The sequence below is a fragment of the Sorex araneus genome, chromosome 1, assembly GCF_027595985.1.
Source record: "Sorex araneus isolate mSorAra2 chromosome 1, mSorAra2.pri, whole genome shotgun sequence".
NCBI classification, from domain to species: domain Eukaryota; kingdom Metazoa; phylum Chordata; class Mammalia; order Eulipotyphla; family Soricidae; genus Sorex; species Sorex araneus.
In genome coordinates this window covers 329,718,321-329,744,022 of record NC_073302.1, presented here as the reverse complement: position 1 = coordinate 329,744,022, position 25,702 = coordinate 329,718,321, and the positions used below count along the sequence as shown (strand labels likewise).

At 47.9% G+C, this 25,702-nt stretch overlaps 1 protein-coding gene across 2 annotated transcripts in view; it reads left to right on the top strand.

Moving 5' to 3' along the window:
* MFHAS1 (multifunctional ROCO family signaling regulator 1) overlaps window positions 1–25,475 on the top strand; it is a 94,317-nt gene extending 68,842 nt beyond the window's left edge. Inside the window, exons 2-4 of one of the 2 annotated variants that reach the window (XR_008629205.1) lie at window positions 11,165–11,291; window positions 17,261–17,371; window positions 22,434–25,475. Coding sequence is in view for 1 of the 2 variants with exons in the window: in XM_004618901.2 (XP_004618958.2) it covers window positions 11,165–11,291; window positions 22,434–22,467 (161 nt within the window). In the remaining variant the exon portion in view is untranslated. The remainder of the gene's footprint in view (window positions 1–11,164; window positions 11,292–17,260; window positions 17,372–22,433) is intronic. The other variant, XM_004618901.2, reaches the window with a different exon arrangement.
* Window positions 25,476–25,702: the final 227 nt, after the last annotated feature.

The window sequence follows — 25,702 nt, the reverse complement described above, 5'->3', positions numbered from 1 at the left end:
CACTCATTTGTGGAGTATAGAATAACATCACATGAGGCTGACACCCAAGGAGAGTAGATACAAGGGCCAGGAGGATTGCCCCATAGCTGGAAGACTGCTTCATGAGCAGAAGGGAGAAGGCAGATGGAATAGAGAAGGGATCACTAAGAAAATGATGGCTGGAGGAATCACTCGGGGTGGGAGATGTATGCCGAAAGTAGATAATGGACCAAACATGATGACCTCTCAGTGTCTGTGTTGCAAGCTATAATGCCCCAAAGTAGAGAGAGAGTATGGGGAATATTGTCTACCATGGAGGCAGGGGGAGCATGGGAGAGTGGGGGGGGGGGGTATATCCAGGATATTGGTGTGGGGAATGTGCACTGGTGGAAGGATGGGTGTTTGATCATTGTGTGATTGTAACCCAAACATGAAAGCTTGTAACTATCTCAGGATGATTCGATAAAATTAAAAAAAAAAAAAAAGAACTGTTTTAAGTGATACTTTTTTTTTTTTGTGGGTGGAGGGGAGGGTGTTATCACACCCAGTGATGCTCAGGGGTTACTCCTGGCTCTGCACTCAGGAATCACTCCTGGTGGTACTTGAGGGTCCATATGGGATGCTGGGAATGGGAATTGAACCCGGGTCAGCCACATGCAAGGCAAATGCCCTACCCGCTGTACTATCACTCTGGCCCCCAGTGATACTTTTCATGTAATGACGGTCCTCTCCCCAAACCCGTCTGCTCCCATCCCTCCATGCCTAAAGGCTGAGACAGAGTCCCTTGAGCTAGGTCAGGTCCTGTGGAAGGTGTCGACGGCAGGATCTAACCGTCAGTGACTGGGGTGCATATGAAAGCTCCTGCCCTCTTTTAATGAAAATGTGGTACGATGCACTGCTGCATCGTACCACAGCTGTGCAGACAAGTGGCTCACCTCTGAGTCAATCAAGGAGCCATTTGGTTCCTCCTACCCTGCATCAATCAGAGCCTTGTGTGGCTCTGAGGATGATGGGTGGTAGGGCTCAGCTTTTTTTTTTTTATTTTTGAATTGTTTTTAATGAATCACTGTGAGGTACAGCTACAGACTTACGAACTTTCGTGATTACATTTCAGTCATATAATGATCGAGTACCATCCCTCTACCAGTGCCCATTCTCCACCACCAATGTTCCCAGTATCCCTCCCGCCACCCCTACCCTCCCCCAACCCCCCCATCCCTGGCTCTATGGCAGGCACATTCCCTTTACTCTCTCTCTCCCCTTTGGGGTGTTGTGGTTTGCAGTACAGGTACTAAGTGGCCATCATGTTCGGTCCATAGTCTACTTTCAGCACGCATCTCCCATCCCGAGCGAGGGCTCAGCTTTTAGGCCATGCCCAGCGGACTGTAAGGGCTGGGACAAAGTCTGAGCACCAAGAAGTTAGGGATGGAAAGAGGCCTCACGGGGAACGACCTTTCATTTCCACTCCCTGCTTATCCCTCTGCCCTCATGCCCCCCAGGGCCACAGAGGCATCCGGGAGCTTTGCTCGGAAGCTGCTAATCCCCCTGCAGTGCAGCCATCTCACTTGCAGCAGAGGCCCACGGGGAGTGGCCCGGGGTCCCCACAGGCAGGAGGCCAGCATGACTGTGTGACTCAGACTCAGAACCCAGGCGGCTCGTCTGACACAGGTGCAGGCTCACCCGTGTGCTGTGTGTCTGTGTGTTTGTTTCTGGCTTACACCCAGTGGTGCTGGATGGTGACTCCTGGCAGTGCCTGGGGGGGTCTGTGATACCGGGGATGGATGGAACTGTACCTGGGTCACCCTGCAGCAAAGTATGAGCTTCAGCCCTTGCAGCCTTTACACTGGTCTGGTCTCCCCACTCTCATTGTCCCCAATAAGGTGGGGTTTTTGTTTGGGAGTGGTGTTGGGCCACACCCCACAGTGCTCAGGGCACTATTCCTAGCTTTCTGCTCAGCCATGACCCTTAGGATTCTATCCCATGCCAGGGAGGGAAGAGCGTGCAAGGCAAGGATGGAACAACATGCGAGGCAAGCACTGGAACCCCTGCGCTATCCTTCAGGCCTCACGCTGGTGACTTTCCCTGAGGTGAAGGAAATGGATGATACTGCCAGCTTTCCTTGCTTGAGAGTGTTTCTCATACCAAGGTGCTCTTCTTTCTTAGACTGGGATTCCACTGCCCCTGTGGTGTCAGGTCCAGTTCCCACACCTGGGCTGCAGGTGACCTCAGGGTGCCCCTGACTTTTGAATCAGTCTGCCCCCTCAGAACCATGTTGAGTGTACAAGCACAGCACCTGGATGTGCAGCCCCCAGCAGGCACCACGACCAAGCACACTTAGCACCATCATCACCCATCCTTATCCTCGTCAGTAGAGGCAGGGGACAATATTTTGGGGGCAGAGTCACCTAACTTTAGTGCCAGCATTGTTCTGTTGTAGCACCGGCTCCCTCTGCTTACAGGTGCTGATACCTCTAGCAGTACAAAGAGTTCTGTTCACAAACCAACTTCACAATGAGGAGAAGACTGGAGAAGAAGTTCAGGGATTAAGATACTTACCTTGCATGTGGTCAACCCTGGTTCAATCCCAGATACCACAGGCACCTTTGGAAGCCACCCCCCCCAGCATACAGTAGCACTGTAGCACTGTCGTCCCATTGTTCATCGATTTGCTTGAGCAGGGACCAGTGGCGTCTCCATTATGAGACTTGTTGTTACTGTTTTGGCATATCGAATACTCCATAGGTAGCTTGCCAGGCTCTGCCTTGCGGGTGGAATACTCTCGGTAGCTTGTTGGGCTCTCTGAGAGGGATGGAGGAATCGAACCCGGGTCGGCTGTGTGCAAGGCAAACACCCTACCTGCTGTGCTAGCTCCAATCCCCTCCAAAATAATTATAGAAAAACTTAAAAAATAAAAACAAATGGGGAGAGTGGCCAAGGGGTGCTCGGTTAACATTGTATGTATAGCTCAGTGTTTGGATGAGTCTTGTAGAAACTCAGTGTTCAGGGTTCTGAACAAAAACTGTTCAAAAACTGAACAAACACAAGAACAAAAACTGAACAAAAACTGAAAAAAGCAAAAACAACTTCAAAAACTTCAAAAATATCAGGCCTTAGGTTTCACAGGTCTTGGGGAATAGAACTTGGGGTAGGGTTGGTTTGTGTATATGGAAGATGTCATTTGTGTGCCATAAGAACTGGAACTTTGTCAGGGTTGGCAAGCCCCTCCTCCAGCCCAGCATTTCTGGAATCCCAGCATCCCACTCTTTCTCTTTAGAGAGAAAGAAGCCTGCAGAAATCCTTTTTTTTTTATTGAATCACTGTGAGATACAGTTATAAGCTTTCACATTTGAGTTTCAGTCATACAATAATCAAACACCCATCCCTTCACCAGTGTACATTCCCCACCACCAATCTCCCCAGTATACCCGCCTTTCCCCACCCTCCCCCTGCCTCCATGGCACAGAATTTCTCCCATAGGCTCTACTTTTGGGCATCATGGTTTGCAATACAGGTACTGAGAGGTTATCACATTTTCTCCTTTACCTACTTTCAGCACACATCTCCCATCCCAAAAGATCCTTCCATCCATCATTGTCTTAGTGATCCCTTCTCTATTCCAGCTGCCTTCTCCCCTAGCTCATAAGACAGCCTTCCAACTATGGGGCAGTATTCCTGGCCCTTGTGTCTACTGTGCTTGGGTGTCAGTCTCATATTTTGTTTCTTTATATTCCACAAATGAGTGCAATCTTTCTATGTCTGTCCCTCTCTTTCTGTCTCATTTCATTTAGCATGATACTCTCCGTGTCTAACCATTTACAGGCAAATTTCATGACTTCATCTCTCCTAACAGCTGCATAGTATTCCATTCTGTAGATGTGCCGAAGTTTCTTTAACCAGTCATCTGTTCTTGGGCTCTCAGGTTGTTTCCAGATTTTGACTATTGTGAACAGTGCCTTGAGAAATTCTTGCCATCTCTCTTGTTAAGAGAGTAGGAATACTGTGTTTTCTAGTCACAGACCCGCCGTTATGGAGGTCTGGTGCCTTCCAGTGCTGTTCATGATAGTGTCATGGATACATCCTTCCTGCACCCACCACCAGAGAACTCACTTCCCTGCACCTGTGTCCCTAGGCTACCTCCCATCCAAGTTTCCCCATAAGGCCCTCGGCTTGGTTCTGTAAAGCAATTTCCCATATTTTAGGACTGCCAGTTTTCCCCTCAAGTCCCATTAAATCAGGTTCATTTTGAAAAGGTCACAAGGGCCAGGACTCCAGATTCATGCGCCACTCCCAAAGGGCCCTTCCATTTTCAGCTGGAAGGAAAGGAGAAAGGAGAAAGTTGCAGGCTGGAGTGATTGAGTTCCCTCCCCTGAGCCTGGACCCTTTGCTGTGAGAAGTAGGTGACAGGCTGTCCAAATAAAGGGTCGCCTTTTGAAATCACTTCAGCCCAGCAGTGAGGGCTTTTTATAATCTTGACTTGCATTTGGAGAGGGGGAAGGCCTCGCTGAATTTGGGTTCTGCTCTCTCCACCCCGGTCCCCCAAACACACTTTGATCTGTGAAGCATGTCTAATCCTCAGCCAAGTCGGCTGGAACTTTATCCAGAGCAGGAAAAGAGGAAATAGTTTTCCTTTCTTGGGTGGATTTGTATTTATATAAACCCTTAGAGATGAAAATGGGGCTAAGTGGCATGTAAGTCTGCAGGAGAGGGGAGTTGGGTGGGTAAGTGATGGTGGGGTGAAACAGGGCCCCGGAACCCCCTATTAGTTGGGGACCAGGGCCCATCTGTGCAGACCTTCGCAAGGTTGTTTTCTCAAGGATCTGCTTCTAGGCAAGGAGCTTGTGTGGAGTCAGTGCATTCACGAACTCATCTGTTAACTGCAGATTGTAGAAAACACCACAGAGATGTGTGTAGGCATGTGAAGGATCCCTTTGCTTCCTTCCTTTTTAAAAAGGGTGGTAGTTATCCGTTTTTGCAATAGTGTTCATGCAGCCTGTCCCATCCTCTGCCGCCTACCTGCCTTCCCCACCCTTCTCCACTTTGTTGTCAGAGTTCAAGACTTTAGTTTCACTTACTACTGTCCTTTTCCTTTCTTTGCTTCTTCATACACCCCATTTGACTGAGATCCTGTTATTGGGCATTTGGGTTGGCTATTGGAGAGGTGCTGCCATGAACATAGGGTCACACCCAGCGATGCTCAGGGGTTGCTCTTGGTTCTGCACTCAGGAATCACTCCTGGCGGTGCTTGGGGGACCATATGGGATACTGGAAATTGAACCTGAATTGACCATGTGCAAGGAAAATGCCCTACTCACTGTGCTATCATTCTAGCCCCTGCATATGGTCTTTCTGAATTAATGTTTTTGCGTTCTTAGGGCCAAGGAATGGGATTTCTGGGTCAGAGGAAAACTCCAGTTTTAAGTTTTTTAGACGTCTGTGTACTGTTATCCACAGAGGCTGAGTCAGACCCGGTTCCCTCCAGCAGTGAGGGGACTTCTTTCTCAGCTCATCTCCTCCAACATTGGTCAGGTTGCTTTGCTTCCTTTTACCTTTCTAGGAGAATCATGGTGTGAAAGGCACTGTTTGTCTTCTGGAATTTCACCCTTGGTATTTTGCCCCACCTTGGGGAGTATGAGTTTTGTCCTTTTCAGTTTTTTGGGTCATGCCCAGCAGTTACCAGGACTTGCTCCTGGTTCTGTGCTTAGGGCTCCCTCCTGACAGTGATCAGGGGAACCATGTTTGCCCAGATGCGAGGCAAGAGCCCGAACCCCTGTGTTACCTTTCTAGTCGCAGGACAGTGACTTTTTAAATGGCATTTGCCTGTAACACAAATACTTTTTTGTCAGAAACACTACTTTGGAGAGCTACCACAGCTGAGCCATCCTGAGCAGGCCTGATCTTCAGACTGAGATATCTGGCTGCCCTTTTGGGATGGAGGTGGGCTGAGTCCCCGCCCTGCTGGAAGGTGCAGGAGCCCACCCATACCCAACTTACTCTGGCATTTTAGTATCAGCTCCCTGGCGCACCTCAGAGATACACCAAGCTGCTGAATCTTCTCAGTTCCACAGATACCCTAGCTCTCAGCCGCATACGCAGCCACACAACATCTCCAAATTTCACAGTACTGATAGCCCAGTAGGAGCACAGCAGATTAGACAGGAAAGTTGCTTAGAGGCCCCCTAAACTAGTGAGCAAAAACAGTAACACAGAAGGCTCAGCTCCCACCCAGCAGCCCAGTAAATCCTTAGTGACATTAGTCACACCACTGTGAGGTGGATGTTGTAACAAGCAATATAAAATAAATTATTTTGTGTCCGCTGAGGGAGCAATCTTGGGGGTTGAGTGGAAACTGGGAACTACTGGTGGAGGGAAGGTCCCACTGGTGTTGGAACATTGACTACCTAAAACAACTGTGTTATGAGTTTGTAAATCATAATATCATAAAATCCTAAAGTTTGTAAATGAACTTTGTGAGTCATGGTGTTTAAATAAAGTTTCCAACATTAAAATATCCACCTCACTTAAGCTTTAGGGGTGCATGGTTCTACATTTCTAATTCGATTTTTGACTTTCTAGAGAATTCCATAATAATTTAAAGATATGTACTCCTATTATGTTCTTCAGTCTGTATATTGCCTGATAATCTAGGACTGGTGGAGATGCTGAAAGAAGCTGATTGTGAAAAAATTGAGATAGAAGCAATCCTAGCTTTGATTTTATTTGCTATCTTAGAGCCCCAAGTTTACCCTTCCTAGCAGGCGCTCCAGCTTCCTGAAAATCCCCTGAGTCATTTCTCCTCCACATTAATACACACCATGTGAACTCAGTTCACCTGCTGTCCTGGGATGTTTATGCTGGGCATCAGGAATATTTATGTTTTGTCTGTCAGAGTCTTATGCTTCAAAGTGGAATCTTCCAGAAGTTTCTGCTGAGTATCTTATCTACACACTGAGAGAGATACTTGGGGGAAGGAAATTCCTCAGGGACTCAGGCAGCTTCCAGACCCTTGGGCTTTTTCAGCATGTGGAGAAAGTCTAGGCAGAAAGAGGAGGGAGGGACCTTTGTTCCACAGCAGGTGATGGAAGTAGCGTGATGCAGGACAGGGAGTTGCTAAATGCCAGATGGGAGGAAGAGGATGATGTGTGTTCTTTTTTTCTTTCTTTCTTTCTTTCTTTCTTTCTTTCTTTCTTTCTTTCTTTCTTTCTTTCTTTCTTTCTTTCTTTCTTTCTTTCTTTCTTTCTTCCTTCCTTCCTTCCTTCCTTCCTTCCTTCCTTCCTTTCTTTCTTTCTTTCTTTCTTTCTTTCTTTCTTTCTTTCTTTCTTTCTTTCTTTCTTTCTTTCCTTCCTTCTCTCTCTCTCTCTCTCTCTCTTTCTTCCTTCCTTCCTTCCTTCCTTCCTTCCTTCCTTCCTTCCTTCCTTCCTTCCTTCCTTCCTTCCTTCCTTCCTTCCTTCCTTCCTTCCTTCCTTCCTTCCATGTTTTCATGGGGAGTGGAAGTTGGGCCACTCCTGCCTCTTCACTCCAGGATCACTCTTGGTATTTCCAACAACTTTGGGACTTATTTTTTTTAATTGTGGCTTTACTAGTAAAGGTATATTTAATAGATGTTTAACCTAATGCTTTGCCTTTGTTGTTTTCACATTGCCCGTAGAGGATTTGTGGTCCATGCCTGTGTATTGCCTTATCAGTACACAATCAGGGTGCTTAGACATGTGCACGGACTCTGGATGTTTGGGAGAGCAAGTGTTTGGAAAGTCTTATCGGCATCATCATCAGTCAGGAGTTTCTAGGTGTGGAGACAGTGATTATCACCTTCCATGTTTCCAGCATCACGTGGTGGTTAAGGGGGCCAATAGAGGAGTTACACACCAAGGCCTGGTGCAGACCCTTGCACTGCCCCCTCCTCTTTGGGACTGTTATGAACTACTTCACACTCTGTTTTTCTCCGTCATCTCCAACACACATCACGGCTTGTGGTACAGTAGAAGGTGTGCTACCAGTCAGAAGGAATGTTACTGGGTGCTTGGAGTCGACTTCTGCACTCTTGGGCCTGGGAGATTATAGAGCATATAAACCACACACCTAGCATGCACCCAACCTAGGTCCTGTTCCTGGCACCTTATGGTCTACTGAGCACCACTGAGGTAACCCAGGTAACCAGCATCCTCAAACCTTCAGTGACCGAGCCAAGTGGGCCAAAAACTGTTATTGGGGCCCCGGGGGCCTTTTGAAGACCTCCAGAAGGCCCCCACCAAAAGTATTCTGTTTCAGTTTTTGGTTTTTTATTTTTTGCTTTTTTTTGGATCACACCCATGTGCACTCAGGAATTACTCCTGGCGTTGCTGGGGGGGGGACCATATGGAATGCTGGGGATCGAACCCAGGTCAGTTGTGTGCAAGGCAAATGCCCTACCTGCTGTACTATCATCGCTCCAGCCCCCCAAAGTATTCTGTACTCTGAAAGTTTTCCCAGTCCTGCAAATCAACATTCATCTGCCCTTCACTTCTCGAGCACCTCATGTAACTCTGGGGGTATCCGACCTGCAACCCTGCAAGTCTTTGCACCCTTGTCATCTTCTTGGATGTGGGACTGCGCATCCCCCCCTCTCCCCCCACACACACCTGTCTCACAGTCCTTCACACACAAGTGCCACCACCACAAATAGATGCCTAACCAGGGCCTATGCTATATTCCGGAGATCAAGTTTGTGTTAAAGGTGTTTAAGATGGCTTTCTTCTATTTTAGCAAATAATATGTATTGCAAACCATTCTCCCAATTTGTGCTGAGAGGATGTTCTGAGAGGAAAGTGTCGCTTATTTTCCCCATTCAGCAGATGGATGTGATTCCTAACCCGGTAACACTGGCTCCGTGAAGTAGGTCATTGCAGTCGGTTCTAGAGACCGCCCTGTTGGTTGCTCAAAATTCGGAAGCATCGAGTGAATCTCTCCTGTGTCTGAAACTTGTCAGTGCTTCAGCCTTTGTCTGTTTCTCTGGTTGGCAACAAAGGAGCCAAACAAATCTGGTGATGCTCCTCCTGGATGGTACTTGGAAGACCCAGCAGGTTCCAGAGAATCCGGAGATGCTTCCTGGTCAGCTGCATATTATTTCTCTACAGCCCGCCACAGACCCAGCAAGTAAACCAGCTGTGCCAGGCTGGGGCCAGGGCTCAGCTCGGCAGAGGCCTCCACAGGCCAGACTGCTGTCGGCAGATGCTGGCCTGCCAGGAAATTCCTACTAGGGCTGATTTCTCTGGGAAACTAGAGAAGGGGAGTCTGCTGGGCCTTTAGGTTAATCTTGGGACAGGTCTTAGAAATAGGAACGATCCGGGGAGGAGACAGGGCAGGGTGGCCCAGGACCTGGTGTGCGCGTGACGGGAGGTTCAGAGGACTTGCTGCTGGCACTCGCCCCAAAGTGTGGCGGTTGCGTAGGTTTAGAGATGCTTGGGTCTCGGTGGGGCGGGAGCCGGGCTGTTAAAATCAGAGCTTCTGACCCGCACAGTGGCATCTGGACCGGCCGGCTTCCGAGTCCCCCGCACTCTCTCACGCTCTGCCTTGGGTTTGTTTTATGCATTCGATAACATTTCATGTTTACATTTCTAACTCCTGTTCTCATTTTTCGGGCTCTTTTCCTAGCCGGTGTCATTGTACAGCTCTGATGCTCAGCTGTGCGTGATCCTGGCTAATGATGCTAAATGAATTTGTACAGTGGTTCATTGTTTACAAGGGTAGCAGGAACTCAAATGATGTTTGGTTCCTGTCTTCAAAGCCCAATGAAATTGACCAAAGCCAGACGTAAATGTCTTCCATAAAAGCTCAAATAGGTCAGTGCTCAGCTCTATAATTTCAACACCGTGTGTTCTCTGCGGAGAGGACGTCTTGTGGTATAGCCCAGCAGTCCGGCTGGGGGATTTACTAGTGGTGGTGAAGGTGTCACAGAGATGCGTCACCTGAAGGTCACATCTGAGTCTGTCACTGTTGGCTCTTGCCTTGCCCCCTTCGCCCCTGAGCGTGCTCATTTGTAAATAGGAATAATCCTCCCAGGGCCGCTGTCCAGACTGAGATGCACATATAAAGCTCTGTGCTGGCATGTGGCCATTCCCAGTGGCAACCCCTGCAAGAAGGGAGGCATTTAGAAGTGCTGTTTTGAGGTGCTTTGTCCTGTTGTATTTGGTGCGTGTTTTTGGTTTCGGTATCATCATATGTTGGCGCATACTTTGGGGTCAGGAGAATTTTAAGTCCATTAAACAAGTGGCAGCTTCCCCAGAGCAGGTCCTCATTTCTGCGGGCTCTTTCCCCATATTGACTTATATGTGGCTCCCTTGCTTTGTTTATTTTAATTCCAGATAGAAGTGGAGGGAACTGGGGAATATTTTGCCCTCATGAGCCACCGTTAGCCAGAGCCATTGATTGAACACTCTCTGACAGCCCAGCTGCAAGAACGAAGGGCAGGACCCAGTGGTCAGCAGATTGGGGATGGAGACTCAGGGATGGAAGTCACCTCACTCCTAGGGGCTTCATGGTCTTCTTGGAGGGGTGATATCTGGGGTGTGCTGAGTAGCAAGACTTCCTGTGGTAATGCATTAAGCATCTGGTTTTCCTTGTGCCTGCCCCCTGCATCCATCCTCCGCCTTTGCTCATAAGATAATATTACTTTGTTCCCTTCAAATCTGTGGATCCAGCAACCCAGGAAATCTTGTCAGTAGGAACTGGACCGTTTACCTTGATGCCACCTTTAGTCGGTGCATATCCAGATCATTTGCACAGGGCTTTGTTGAAAGGCTGCAGTGTTCCGCCCTGAATGCTAATTATGAACATCTCCCAGCAACCCTTGCTTCCCAGGGCTCTAGGGACCTGGCTCCATTTGCATGACGTTTAGATAAAGATCTTGGAGCCTGTCTGCCTGCGGGAAGGAAGGATGGTGCAGGAACGAGTGGCAGATGTTGTCTTTGTCTGGAAGGTGGTGATGGCCTTCCTGCCACAGACAGGAATACATTCTCTTTCCCCAGGGCCACGCAGGTGGGGTGCAGGCAGGGTGCGGAGCTTGCAGACCCCATTGTCTGTTCCCCCTTTGCTGTCCAACTGCTGCCAGCCCTCCCTGCTTCCCCACCCCCACCAGATGCATTTCTCTGTCTAAAAAAAAGTGGTTTTGAAGGCTGATCTCACGAACAACACACTTTTTTCTCTCCTTCAGGGGAGTTGCTGAGCCAGCCCAGACCAGAAGGAGTGGCCGAGATCATCTGCCCCAAGAATGGCAGCGAGCGAGTGAATGTGGCCTTGGTTTACCCACCAACACCGACTGTGATCAGCCCGTGTTCAAAGTGAGTTCTGGATGTGGTGCTGGCCTCATCTCTCCTTTGGGATCCCACTGCCATCCTTGGGGTGACTAGACACCTAGTGAAAGGGTCCCTCAGCCAAACTTGAGCGGCCTCCCATCCGCCAGGGCAGACCCCAGGATCTTACTTACACAGCAAACTAGAAACATTTCTCTTTTTTTCTCTCTTTCTCTCTCTCTTTCTCCCTTTATCTCTCTCTTTTCTCCTCTCTCTCTCTTTCTTTCTCTCTTTCTTCTTTCTTTCTAATATTTGCCGGCAAAAGAGCATTTTTAAACGACTTTGTTGAGATACAATAAATATTCTGTCATTCCTTCCTATAAAGTGTATCATTTACAAGTCTGCATATTCACCAGGAACATTCTGAATGGTGAGTTTTCATTCTGCCTCTGAGGAAATCCTATTAGGACAGGTCAGAGCCCATTAAAGAAAAAGAACCCACAGGAAATGTGTAGCAGATTAACTGGCTTCTCCATCAGTGCCTGATGACTGGGCTCCCCATCCTTTCACCAAACAGTCTCAGACACAGAATGTGAACTGACTTTTGAGTCGAATGTTTAGATTTCCAGATAAAGCACATCCTTGTGCTTTGTGGTGCTTTGTGGTCGTTAAAGCCAAGCAGGCCACTTTTCAGCAGAGGCAGATGGTTTTTAATGCCCAGTCTTGGCAGGGGCAACCAGAAATATTGGAACCAGAAAAGGAGATCTTGTAATAGGGCTCAGGTCAGCCACACAGCCCAGGCCACTGAGGGGTCAGGCAGGCAGAGAAATCGATTGGAGGTAACTTTGGTACATAAGCTTGCATCGAGGGGGTGGGGTCTTTAGTGCATTTGGACTCTGGCAAGCTGTCACCTCCTCTGGAGAGACTTGCTCCCAGCCTCCTTCCTGGGCAGCCTCAGCAGCTGCCCTCCATGCACTTCCCACAAAGGAGGTTTGAGGGGACCTTCCGGTTCCTCAGCAAGCTTGGCAGAAGTTTCCTTCCAGTCCCGTGACTCATTAGGACATACCTAATCTTCCCATGCTGGAAAATATCACTGCACACCCAAGGGACACTCTTATCTCTAGCTCTTTGGCTCAGCAGGCTGTTCTAGTGAATATGCACGTTGTTCTGTCCCTCGCTGATAGACCCTCTTGCCTCTTAAATATTAACGGTGGTTTATCTCATAACTTCTTGTCACCCAGCAGACCCCCTGTCTTAAATGCATCAAATGACAGAAATGGAGCTCCTCTTTGAATTGGCATGCACAGATCCTTTCCTTTCAGCTCATTACAGTAAGGACAAGGGGATGTTGCAGACATGGCGACAGGACAAAGAATGGAGAGACACGATTGCTCAGTACTCTCTTTCTATATTGGCACAGAGTTTCCTGAGCCAGGAGAGACATTAAGCTATTGTTTTGCCACAACCATGTGCCATTTAAAAGGTGAGCTAGGGGTAGGAAGGAGAATATCCACTTCCATAGGAAGCCATGTGGCACCAAGCCAACTTGATCAGTGTGTTCTCAGCAGTTTCTTCTTGGACCCTCAAGAAAGACCTCTATACCAGCCTGAAAAGAATAATGCAGTAGCCCACCCTCACCTCACAGCCCTCAATTATCCCTACAGGAACAAGCAGCTTTGAAAATCTTGTATAATCAGAGCTTCTGTGGCCTCAGACACTAAGATGCTAAAGGGAAAACTTCTAGGAATTGAACTTTTTTGGAGGGGCAATGGGAGAGGAGAATCTATTGGGGATTGAACTCAGGGCCTCCCACATGCAAGGCAGGAGCTCTTCCGCAAAACTGCAGCCTGGCCTGCATTCAGTTGCTTTGACCTGTCCATGTGAATAGTTCTATTTTAAAATGGAGAAAGGAAAAAAAGCATAGAAGCCTTTCTTCAAGTGGAGGTCAGGTTTGGATGTTAAGTGTCAGCTTGAAGGATGACTCTCTAAAGGGGAGACTTTTGCATTTCAATCAAGGCTTTTCTTGGAAATTGTCCTCTTTAAAAAAAATACATGGAAGCAAAGGAAAACTTGTCTCTCTTGTGCTCTGTTGTGTTAAAGTCCACTCAGACTTGAAGTCTCTGTTTGTGCCATCTGGTGTGATACACAGCACACCTGTCCCGAGCACACATGGCTCATGTCCATGGACACTGCTGAAAATCTGCATGCAGCACTGAGCTGGCCAGGGGCCAGGCCTGAGTGAGTCCAGGGGGTCTGGTAGAGTGAAAGTGGGGCACTTGGGGGACTGGAAGGAACTGTGTCACAGGGAGTGTTTGCTGCCCCAGTCTAGCCTGGATCTGTGTCAGTGTTAGACTTGGGGGGGAGTCCCAGCAGTCAAGATTGAGAGGTAGAGAGCACTCCCCAGCTTGGCGACTCCAGCCAACTCAGGCTGGTCCCTGCAGGTTCCCTTTGCCTTCCTTCCCCCTAAGCCACAGGCCGGGGCTGTATATATCAAAATTCCCAGGGGCAGGAAGATCATGGACCATAGAAAACAGAAGCAGCCTAGATGATTCTCAGATGTGTCCATTAGGTCCCCCTTCAGGTTCCAAGGTTCCTCTTGTCATGGGCTCTAGGGCCTTTTGCTGGTCAGTAATTTATTGGTAGCACCTAGCAAGGCTGATTAATGCTTCACAGATCACCATAATCCATTCCATTCTCAGCTTATCCTTGTGACTGTACACTTAATTTCTTTAAATATTTTAAATTTTTATAAAGTTGTTCGTGATGATTTATTGCATTCAGTATTCCAGCCCAATTCCACATCGTTGCACCTTTCCACCACCAGTTTTCAGTTTTCCCAACCACTACCCAAGCCTGCCCTAATAGCAGACCCTAAATAATTTATTGTGTATTATACTTGTTATGAATCATGTGCTAAAAATGATCAAAAAAGGTTTCCTTAGAAGAAAGTGTGTGAAAATTATTGTATCTCACTCTGCCATTAAGCCCTTGTATGAGAGATTACTAACATGTTGTTACAGGTTGAGCCCTGTATGAAAACTTGATTTCTTAACTTCTTCTAACAGGAAATGGCCTAAAGTGACAGTACTGCCAGGTCAGCAGGCACCAGCCAGATCTGTTCAGGCATGTGAGAATAAACTTCTCTATTCCTAGGGCATTGATTTGTGCTGGTTTTAAAGATGCTTCAGACTCTTCCTGGATCCCTTTGCCCCATTCCTGTGCAGGTCTCATCCTGTGTAGGTCTGTGTAGGTACTTGACTCCCTGGCTTGGTCCCCCCTGTGTGACAAAACCCTGGCTGCAGTGTGTCCTGCCAAAGGGAGCTGCTCTCTGGTCAGCCCGTCCTTCTGAATTCTGCACTTTTCTCAATCTCACTGAAAACGTTTCTGAATGTGGTATTGCCCTCCGGAGAGATGGGATCAAGATCGGTATTGGCTTCCACCCCCAACCCAATCACTTGTCCCAGCAGTTGATGGTCATGAGGGTCTCCCCTCCTGGGAGAACTCCAGAACTGAACCTTTTGATTATCAGATAGACAGTCGAGGCATTTTTGTACACTGGCTACCCTGGAGTAATTTCCAGCAACATTTTCAGTTGGGATGAAAATTCACCCAAGTAGCAAATTTTCTGGACTGCCCTGACAAATTCAGGCCGCCTCAAGGATATAATAGTCAGCTCCATTTTCTAAAGCATCATGAAGGTACTTGTTCACGTATGGACACTGCCATCACGGTCTCATTTAGAACATCATCCATGAGATCATGCAGTTTCATTCCCAACCCCCAAAAGACATGTGGGACCCATTTACAGTTACGTGTGTCCCAGTCCAAAACCCAGCTCTATGCAGCCAGTTATTATTTTCCCTATCACATTCAGGAATGGGTTTGTTGCTCAGTGTGTTGGTGTTAAACAGACTGCTGAGTTTTATGAAATTCTTTCAGATGCTTGTTACCACTAGCGTAGGGCAGACAAAGGTAAAGAATCTGTTTCTGCCTCACTCCCTCCTTATTGGACAGTAGATGGGTGGCAGTGCTTGCGGGGAGAACAGCCTCACTCCTTCCTGCACCCAAATATGTTTTTTTTTTTTTAGCACAGGTAGTGATTTAAAGAAAACAAACAGACCATAGACTTTATGCTTTAAAGTTTACAAAATTGCCTACACCCTCATATACCCTCATGCATCAACCCCCAACACCCCGTTCCCATACTGCTGCTCCCCAGAGTACACATGTGTTAGTCTTACACGTGTGTTAGTCTCTGAGGTTACATAGATAAAGCTTTAGCCCACTGTTCACATTAGAGTTCATTTCTGGTGTTGTGTATTCTGTAGGTTTGGGTGAATGGTTAATGTGTGAAATCCCATCATCCGTGATATCACACTATGTTCTCATTGTTCTCAAAATCCCCTCTCCCTTTTCCTGCTTCCCCTCTCCCATTTCCTGCTTCCCCTCTCCCATTTCCTTCCCTCCTTGCCTCTGGCAGCAGCGCCCACTGATCTTTCCTTTTATTGGCTGTATTGAGGTTTACAATCAGCAAGATCGCGGGATATTTAAACTATTTTTGGTGGTGATATAACCTGGGCTTGTTACCACTTCCTCCCATCTTTATCCTTTAAGATTCTTAGTAGATTCCCTAAGAAGGTGGTGCCTTGGACATTAGGAATCCTGAAAGGAGCTGTACCTTTAGTGAGAAAAGGAGAGAGTAGAAAGATAATTCTATTTTTTTTCTTTTTGGGTCACACCCAACAATGCACAGGTGTTACTCCTGGCTCTGCACTCAGGAATTCCCCCTGGCTATGCTCAGGGGACCATATGGGATGCTGGGAATCGAACCCGGGTTAGCTGTGTGCAATGCAAACGCCCTACCTGCTGTGCTATCACTCCAGCCCCAGAAAGATAATTCTTAAAATGTACTCAAAATATCTGCTTCATCCTGTTGCCCGTTAGGTAGAAATACTTAAATACTCTAAATCAGAAGGGAAGTGTGAATGTCTTTGGGCAAATAGCCATTTTCTTTTGTCAGTCTCCTGGAGAACATTTCTTCTTATTTCCAAATTGGTTTAGACCACTTCCTTCCCCGATAACTAAAGTATATATTCTGGCCAGCTGCCAGATAATCTAATGTATTTACTGATTTTCCCTCAAAAGAAAGATCTCAACATGTTAGCATATAAAAATGTGTTCTACACAACCTGGAATGCAACCCACATTTTTCCCTGTGGTTTTTATAATGGACTGACCCGGGAACAACAGGAAATGGGAATAGATCATTTCCTGACAGTTGCCGTTTCTCACATCCATCTGCGCTCTGCCATAGGCAGAGCAGTGGGACTGAAAAAGGAAGTTAATTCTAACAGCTCATGTGATAGATGATTAGAAAATAGGGCGGTTGTGCTCAGCAGTGGATCACGCTCTCCATTTCCAGAAACCGCAACAACCAGTAAAAAGCCATGCTGAGACCCTGGGATTCAAAATTGCCTTCCAGACTTGGAATATCACCTCGATTCTGTAGTCTTCCCATTCAAGCCAGATCCCAGGGAATTTTCAGTGACTAGTGCTTAGACGTCTTCTCAAAAGTCTAGTGATTCTGTTACCTAGGAATCTTGGCAGTGACATTGTGATGACATGAGGCTATTCAGGCAATTCTGAATTTGTTTCACTCCTCTCAGATTAGTGCAGACGCGATGGCATTTTCTTAAAGCAGTGGAGTGAATTGGGCTTTATGTCACAATAGAAACATTTTCACAAAGCCCAGAATTTTGAAACATGGAGAGATGTGTGTGTGGGGGAGGATGGGGTGGGGGGATGAGGGGGCATAGTTTAGAGTGGAGGCTCAGTGTGGAGCTCGCCTGGAGCCTTTGAGGGCACTGATTGGTTCTTCGTAAGGATGACTCACCATCCCCTCCCCCCATGCTGCCTTGCCCCCCTCCCCCCCAAAGGCTGGGAGGAAGAGTGTTTCTTTGATGACCTAGTCACCCATCAGCCACATTGACACTGGAATTTGTTCCCTCTCTGCTTAGGTCTCTCCATACTTTCTTGGAAAATTAAGTGGAAAAGATAGTGCTTCTTTCCCTAATGCCATCATTTTTACTGTACTCAGTCTGTGACTTTAGGAGCACCAAGTTTTAAGGGTAAGTCTCTGGGAAGAAGGAGAGTTCTCCTCATAGTTAGGGTGCCCTGGAGGAGGATGGGAGAGAAAGAAAGAGGGGGGCGGGCAGGGTTAGAGAAGCCACCCCATAGAGCTGAATAGAGAAAGATTATGAGTATTTTCCTTATCCAGAATCAAGACCCATTTGGAGATTAAGAATTGGGAAACTGGGGCCAAAGAGATAGTATAGTGGGTAGGGAGCTTCCTTGTCTGTGGCTGACAAGACAAGACTGGTTCTATCCCTGGTCCCAACAGGAGTGATCCCTCAGCACCCAAACAAACAACAAATAAAATAAGGAAACTGCATGATTCTTTTGGTAATTTACTTTAATTTCACATATACTGAATGACCGTAAACCTTGTTGGACTAAAAGTAGTTTTTCTGAAAAAAAAAAATTTACTCTAACATCATATATAAATACTTCAGGAAAAGCTGGCATTGACCAAGCCAGCCCATTGCTTTATAAAACACAGTGTTTGGGTGTATTTTCCCAAGGCAGATCTCCTGCAGTGAGTTCCTGAGCTTAATCTTTAAGGATTGAGTGTTGTTGACATTTGTTACGTACAGATTCATACTGACTGAGCTACACTGTTCCTTAGATTAACACTTCATACATCCGGTGACTCTTACTTGTACTAAAAGTATTAGTGATGTACCTGGTGGATAGCCTTTAAAGGTAATAATCAAAATTGCTTTCTAATTACAGAGTAAAATTTTACTCAAATAAAGTCTATTCCCTGCTTCCCAAGCAACCTTTAGCCTTAAGAAGCTGCCTGCACTGGACAATGATGGGCGGGGGATATTGGCACAACTTCCCCTCACCATCACAAAGTAGGGAGAGAGTTTTCTTGAAGTTGTTGTTGTTGTTGTTGTTGAATTGGTCTCCAAAATTCAGAATACCTGGGAGCTACTTCTGGCAATACTCAACCAACAGGACCAGATGGTTGAATGTTTAGGCCCAGTGACACCGTGCTGTGTAGGCCCAGTGGGGCTGGGAATTGAACTCAGTACCTCGTGCATGCAAAACTCACCCTTTGCCCATTTCCCCTGTCCCATGATGACCTCAGACCATGTGGATTGTCAGTCAGCATCGGTGCCCTAGCACCGTTTTCACAGGAGAAAGCAGTAAAGAGGGTCCCTTCTTCCTTCTCATCACAGATAACCTCCATTGCCTGACCCCAGCCCCCGTGACTCCCTACCAGCCCTGTAAGTGGCATAGCTCCGGGAGCACTCACTGTCGGCCAAGCCCTGCTCCCTGCTCCCGTGGTGACAGGTAACAGGTGCTCTGACAGATGGGGTGTAGAGTAGCAGGACCTGGGGTCCATAGATTGGAGGAAAAGGGTGAATGAGAAACTTGGAGGTGTGGCCAGGAGAGCAGATCAGGAACTGACTGCCTTTCAGTAGTTTCTTACAGCTTCCCCATGGGGACATGCTGCTGTGGGGGTGGACACCCGGGGGGGGCACGCAGGGAGCCGGTGCTCAGGAAGAGAGGAGCAATTCTCAGGAACTGTGGCCTGCAGCCTGGAGCGTGGTTTCTGCTGGAGGTGGGGGCACTGTGACTAGGCAGGTTTCAGACTGGCAGGCTTGGGTGTTATTTTTTCTCTCTCCCCTTCCCATAGTCGTTATTGCATGTCAAGGGGTCACACGCAGACCTGGTTATGGGGCTCACACACCTGGCTAGAGTGCATTGCGGGTCCAGGTCAGCAGAGACCCAGCACTGTGCTGAGTGCCTGTGGGCAGCCACAGGGATCGAACTTACAGCCTCACACTTTCAAGGCAGGCGCTTCAGCCCTGGAGCTGCCCCCCACCCCCCCAACCCCCAGGCTTCTCAGGGGCAGGACAGGTACAGTGTAAGAGCTCAGAGAGGCAGGAGTTGGTCATGGTACGCCCTGACAGATGAAGATGAGATGCTGAAGCCACACGGGGCTGGAGTGATAGCGCAGCAGGTAGGGCATTTGCCTTGCACGCGACTGACCCGGGTTCGATTCCCATATGGTCCCCTGAGCACCGCCAGGGGTAATTCCTGAGTGCAGAGCCAGGAGTGACCCCTGTGCATCATGTGGTGTGACCTAAGAAGCAAAAAAATAAAAATAAAAATAAAGCCACCGAGGGGGAGACGGGTGGCTGTTGGATGACCCTGTTCTTTCACTAAGAGTCCAGACTTGAAAAGTGTCATCAGTGGGGTCAGAGTTAAAGCCAGTGAGCCTCTCTCACCCCGACAGAGGAAGCTTGCCCCCGAGTGCCAGGAGGAGGTGCTGATGCATGTCTCAGCTTTCCCGGTGGCCCCGGAACCCTGCAGGAGAGTGAAAGAACAGGCCACTCCCCTCCCGAACCCCAACTTCCTTGGCCACGTGAAGGTTTTCAGATACTGTCAGAATTCCCAGGGGTTCCCTCCAGAGGACGCGGAATGTGTGACCCTTGGGAAAGGTCATTTTTATATTCCTCCTTGACTGGGGACTGAGGAAAAGGCACAAGTCCCTCTCTCCCCTCCTCTCTGCTGTGTGCCCTCTTAGCTGAGTGGCTACTGCCAGCATCAAACAAAAGTGTGACCCGGAAACAAACGAAAGTGCCCACCTGCATGCATTCCCGGGATGTGGCATCAGTGGGATGCAGCGACACCAATCCCAGCGTCACCGCCTGACCTGCCGCGTGGGCTTGGGCCACCCTGCTTTGCAGTCAGGCTGAGTGGGCGAGCCTGTAAATTTGAAGTCACTTCCTAAGACGTTTCCTGCGTGACTGGGCCTTCAGAAAAGCATCCTGGGCTAAGTGCCATGAAAACATGATACCAACCTCCGCCTGAAACATTCCGACCTCGTTTTTTTCCACTAAGCCTCCCTCAGAGTCTGGTGACCCTGTTTCTAGCGAGGCTGGCTCCACGCACTAGAATGCCCTCGGGGAAATAATTTCTTGGAATCTTTGATTCTTTCTTGGTCAAATGCACAGGTAGGCACTAAGATTAATCCACTGATGTGTTAGGAGAGATATCATTCTGCTAGCAAAAAGTTTGCAACTAGGAAGTAGAGAGTGCATCTTCTCGACCAAGTCGTTCTTGATAGGATATCCAGCAGTTCTTGTACGAATTTGGAGAAATATCATAAAAGGAACCTAAGCTGCCCTTTTGTGTAAAATCAAGTAGCCTAGAGATGGGAAGGCTGGAGGTTAGGCAGAAAATCAGGACTCCTAGGAGCAGGAGCAATAGTACAGCAGGTCAGATGCCTGCCTTCACATCACAACCTGAATTCAATCTCTGGCATCTTATATGGTTCCCCAAGTCCACCAGGAGTAAGCTCTGAGCACTGCTGGGTGTGGCCCAAAGCAAAAATGAACAAACCATTAAAAGGAAAGAAGGAAAGAGGGAGGGAAGAAGGGAGGAAGGATGGGAGGGAGGGAGGAAGGATGGGAGGGAGGGAGGGAGGGAGGGAGGGAGGGAGGGAGGGAGGGAGGGAGGGAGGGAGGGAGGGAGGGAGGGAGGAAAATTTCTTTTGAAGGGTTAGGAGAAGATACCCAAACCCAGATCCTCTGGGTCTGAGCTGTGGGGTGATGTAAGAGTTGACTTTTAAGCTAGAGCAAGCACGTTTATTGAAAGGACTATAGGTCTGAGGGAGCAGAGGCCTTCCAAGGACCGGGTCTGTCTGGCATTCTAAGGGGATACTTTCTGTAGCATGCAGTTTTTTCGTGCTTTCATGGGAAACTTCTGCTTCCTATAGATTGCTTGGTTTTGAGAGGGGATGAACAGGAGACATGTACCCAATTCAGGAGTGAAAGTTACTTGTACATAAAATATTCTAAGTCAACCACATAAAGAAATGACAAGAAATGCCTATCTAATCATTTGGATCAGCTATAGAATGTTCTAAGTGAGCTATAAAGATAATAAAATCTACATGAAAATAATAAAACACTGCTCCCAGGAAGGGAGTAGTAAGGCCAATTCTAGGGGTGTGAGAGGCCGGAGCATAGACTGTGTCTCGCTGGCAAGTGATAAGGCAGGGCTGCCGTGGCCAGTTATGGGAGCCGTGGGCAGAGTGGAGCGAAGGTGGGGCTTCTGGAACCTCCTGGGCAAACTGATTATCTTCTCATGCTCCGTCTCAGCCTGCCAGGTCTTTGGAATGGGGACTTAAGTCAGACATATTTTTAGGGGACTTTGCTAGACCAGTTCACCCTTGTATTCTTTCCTTTCTTTCTGTTCAAGGGAATCCAAGCCGGGACCTTACAGATGTGAAGCACATGCCCTCCTGCCGGGCCATGTTCCTGACCCTGTGTCTTTAATAAATAAATGCTAAAGCAACTTGAAAATCAGCACAGAAACCTAGAATAAGGGCTGGGGTATACTTTTTATTTCTCTGCTCTGTTTTGTCTGGTTTTTATCACTTGGTTTAAGTAGCGTAAGATGCAGCAGGTCCTTATTTTTCTCCATCCAGTGCCAGAGGTTAGCGTGTTTCCAATACAGAGACCCGCCTCCCCTCCTAGCACACACTTCTATTCCTAGTCAGTTACATAATGCAGAGTTTCCCAACTGGCCTCGCGTGGACCCCAAGGATGTTCCAACAGGGCCACAGGTGGAAAAGCACATGAATAGGGGGGCTTTAGTACACTGGTAGGACAGGATGTGGGGGACACATGAAGGGAGCAGGCACCTTAGAGACAGGCTGAGAGACCCTGGCACCACATGTATCTGTGTGCAGCTTCTAAGGGCTGTGTTGAGAGCACTGACCCAGGAGCAAGCCCCGAGCACAACCAGGTGTGACTCAAGAACAAACTAGCAAGTGAGTTTGGGTTTCTTACTCAGAAATGGAATTAATCCATGAGATAACAGAGGGTCCAGGAGACAGAACTCACAAGCCTGAGTCCCCTTTCCAAGTCTGGCGAAGATTCTTTCCTTTGTGAGAAACGTTAGCGACATCCTTTAGGAGCCCCAGAGGTAGAAAGGAAAACTTGTGAGCAAAAACCTAGAGTGGTTACTGCTGCCCCTCCTGATCTTGGAGACTCCCCTCCCTGGTGACCGACCGTTGTCATGTCTGTGCCTTCTTTCTCTGCCCTCTAGGAAGAACGTGGGTGAAAAGCACAGGAACCAGTGATTGGCGTGGCAGGGCCATCTCCACGGAGAAGAGAGAGCCGCCTGGACCGCTCTGCGTGGCCGCTGCCCCCTCCACACGCCCCAAGCATGATCTGCAGCCGGCAGGGACCCAGAGGGAAGAAGCATTCTATCATTCAGTGCTGTTTGTGGAGGGAGCACAGAGTGGGCTGGGGGGAATGAGGCGGGCAGGCTGGGACTCGGGGCGAGAAGATGGGGCAAATGTTTTACAACCTGAACCTCAGAACTGTGATCCTCCAAGGCGAGCGCTACTTGAAGACAAGAAAAACAAAAGTCGAACGGCTTCTCAGGGATTTTGTTTTCTGTGCACATATAGCCATAGCTCCAGTCCAGGCGGCAGTATTGAGAGCACTCAGATTTCAGTTCTGTTCAATGTGAAAGAGGGATTGACTGACCGTCCATCGCTGTTCCGTCATGAGTGTAAAATATGTATATGTTTATCTTTATTTTTATAATATGCAAATACATTTAAATTTATATCGTTGGAAGCTTCTAGCGTTAGTGAACACTGGGTGCAATATTCTGCATGAGAACTGTGCCAAGGTGGGGCTGATTTCTTGTTTTAGCAGAAGATCTGTTGGTTCTTTCTTTCTTCTTTGATTCCTTTCAGATTAAAACAAAAACAAAATAGCTCTTCATCCAGCGCGCTCTCAGCCAGTGGATTAATGTTGGTTCAGAGGTTGCTAATAATTAACTTGTATGCCAGATCAGGGCTGAAGGCACTTGGCTTGTGGCTGGCCCCAGCACCACATACGGTCCCTCAGGCTCTGCTAGGTTTGATCTCTGAGCTCAGAGGCAGGAGTAAGCCCTGAGCACTGCTAGGTGTGACCCCCAAGCCAAAGCAAACCTGCATTTTGGGCACTGCCCCCCGCCTGTGGATACAAGTCCCTGCCTGGGAGATTGGGGGCCAGCGGCAGGGCAGGACACAGATGGCTACTGCTGGCCTTAATGTTCTGCCTCCAGCATTACACAGACTGTGGGGTGTCAGGGCAGCACGGGGTGCAGAGCCTGGGCTGGGGTTCTTCCCAGGAGGGGTGCAGCAAGGACTCGAGCTCTTGAAGCAATCGAGTCTCGGTAGCTGAGAACACTCAGGGTCAGGCCAAGGCACCCAGGGTCTGCCAGGAAGGCCTTTCACTTTGCCCAGAAATGCCTGTGAAATACAGCAGAGTGCTTGAAGGCTCTGCACACCTTCCCGTCAGAAACTAAGGGAGAGAGTAGCCTCCTTGGAGAACATCATCCCACATGGGCCATTTATAATGCCGACCCTTTGACAGGGCTGTCCCCTGCCACCGCCAGTCTAGCCCCGGCTTTATCGTCTCCATGAAGTGAAAACTCTCCAGTCTCCTCTTAATTGGGGCCAAACAGCAGCATGTGCTGCAATAGTAACACATTCTCCAGAGAACGGCAGGCCCTGTTTACACCTGCCTCCTCCATGAGCATGGATGGAAAATGTCTAAAGCTGTTCCCCACCCGTGTAACAAGGACCATGAGTCAGCTGGTATTATTCTCATTCGTCTCTCGCAAAGTATTAACTCTTGCAATGCCACTGGGACAGAGTTGCAACCTGTTCCTTAAAGAAAGAGCCAACCAGAGGGTTTGGAGAGATAGTCGTGGAGGTTTGGGCACTTGCCTTGCATGCGGCTGACTCCAGTTCAGTCTCCGGCACCGCATAGGGTTCTCCCGAGCTTTTCCAGAAGCTCTGAGCACAGAGCCAGGAATAAGTTCTGAGCACTGCTGGGTGTGATTCCCCTAACAGCCAACCCCCACCCAATAAAAGAAAGAGCCAACCAGCTTATTGAAAAAACTCACAGATAGTTTTGGGAAGAGTGTGCCCTGGAAGTCCTCTCACCAGACCCCCAGAACCTCCACTGTAACAAGTCTCATTTCTCTTCTCCTAAATTCTCATGGGAGGAGATGAGTTTTGCCTTTTGGGGTACTTGGCTATGGCACCTCAACTTCGAGATTTCGTTTCCTTTTAAGAGCACGTTCACAGGATTGAATCTGGTCCCTTTTGTCACAGTTCTCATGGGTGTGTGTGCGTGTGCATGCGTGTGTGTGTACGTATAAGTAGAATGGTAACATTTGATTACTTTATGGACCATTGAATTGTTGGGCATAAAAGTGTTTCAATTGGCACGAAACAGTTCCTAAACCCCCCCACTGACTTGGCCTCACCATTTGGAAAGACCCGGCCTCCCGTGTATCACTTCAGGCACAGGGGACCCTATTCAATGAGAGCAAAAATGCTCTTTGGGGTGAAATACCTGCAAAGATTTGCCCTTTCTATGGATAGACATGCCCATGTTCTTGATATCTACTCTTTTGTTTTGACAAGTGCCATTTTGTGCTGTCATCTGAACCTGAGAGAAGCAGTGGAAGAACTGGTGTGTGTCATGTGCTTTAGCAGAAAGGTTGTCATGGCAGAGGGTCCTGGGACCCAGCAAGTTCCCGAAAAGCCTCAGAATTTGCTTCCCGTGGGAAGAGGGGGGTGCATTGGAGACACAGAAAGCACCCTGCTCTAGAGGAATTCTGCTCTGGATGCAGGAAATGCCATTTTTCTCTGAATACCCGAGAAGACACAGTCCACTGAGGCTGGCAAGCGATTCACTAAGCACAAAAGGAGTTTTTTCCAATCAAGTAGTCCCTTACCTCACAGACAAACGCCCTCCAAGTTTGCTATCGTTTCTATACCTGCAGCTTATCAAAACCACTTCTGGGATGGTCCAAGTGCAGCCAGAATGAACGTTTTTCCCCTTCTATATAAAAAAAAAATGACAGTGCTCATATTTGACATGGTGTCTTGGACTCTTTTGGATGAATAAAAAGGAAAGAGTTTGGTGTGCTTCCTGATGGGGTATGTGTTCTTTTCCATACCACTGTTTGTGAATTGTAATTGTGGTTTCCCATTTAACTGTCAGAACCAGGCAGAATTTTTTTTTAAAAAAAATGGAAATTCAAAAATTGAATAAAAATACAAAGAAGTGTTAAGCAGCTATATTCCCGGAGTTTGGTTATTTCTGTTTTGTTTTGTTGTTACTTCTGTTGTTGAAATTTTAGCAGTTAAAACGGGCTGGGTATCCTCCTATAAATTTGGAGATTGAAAACATCATTTTATAGACCACACGATACAGGTAGAGAGTGGCCAACAATCTGTGGTTGGTAAGGAGCATATGTCTGTTCCATCCTGGGCCATCCATGATTTCACAGGCCTTTTCTGG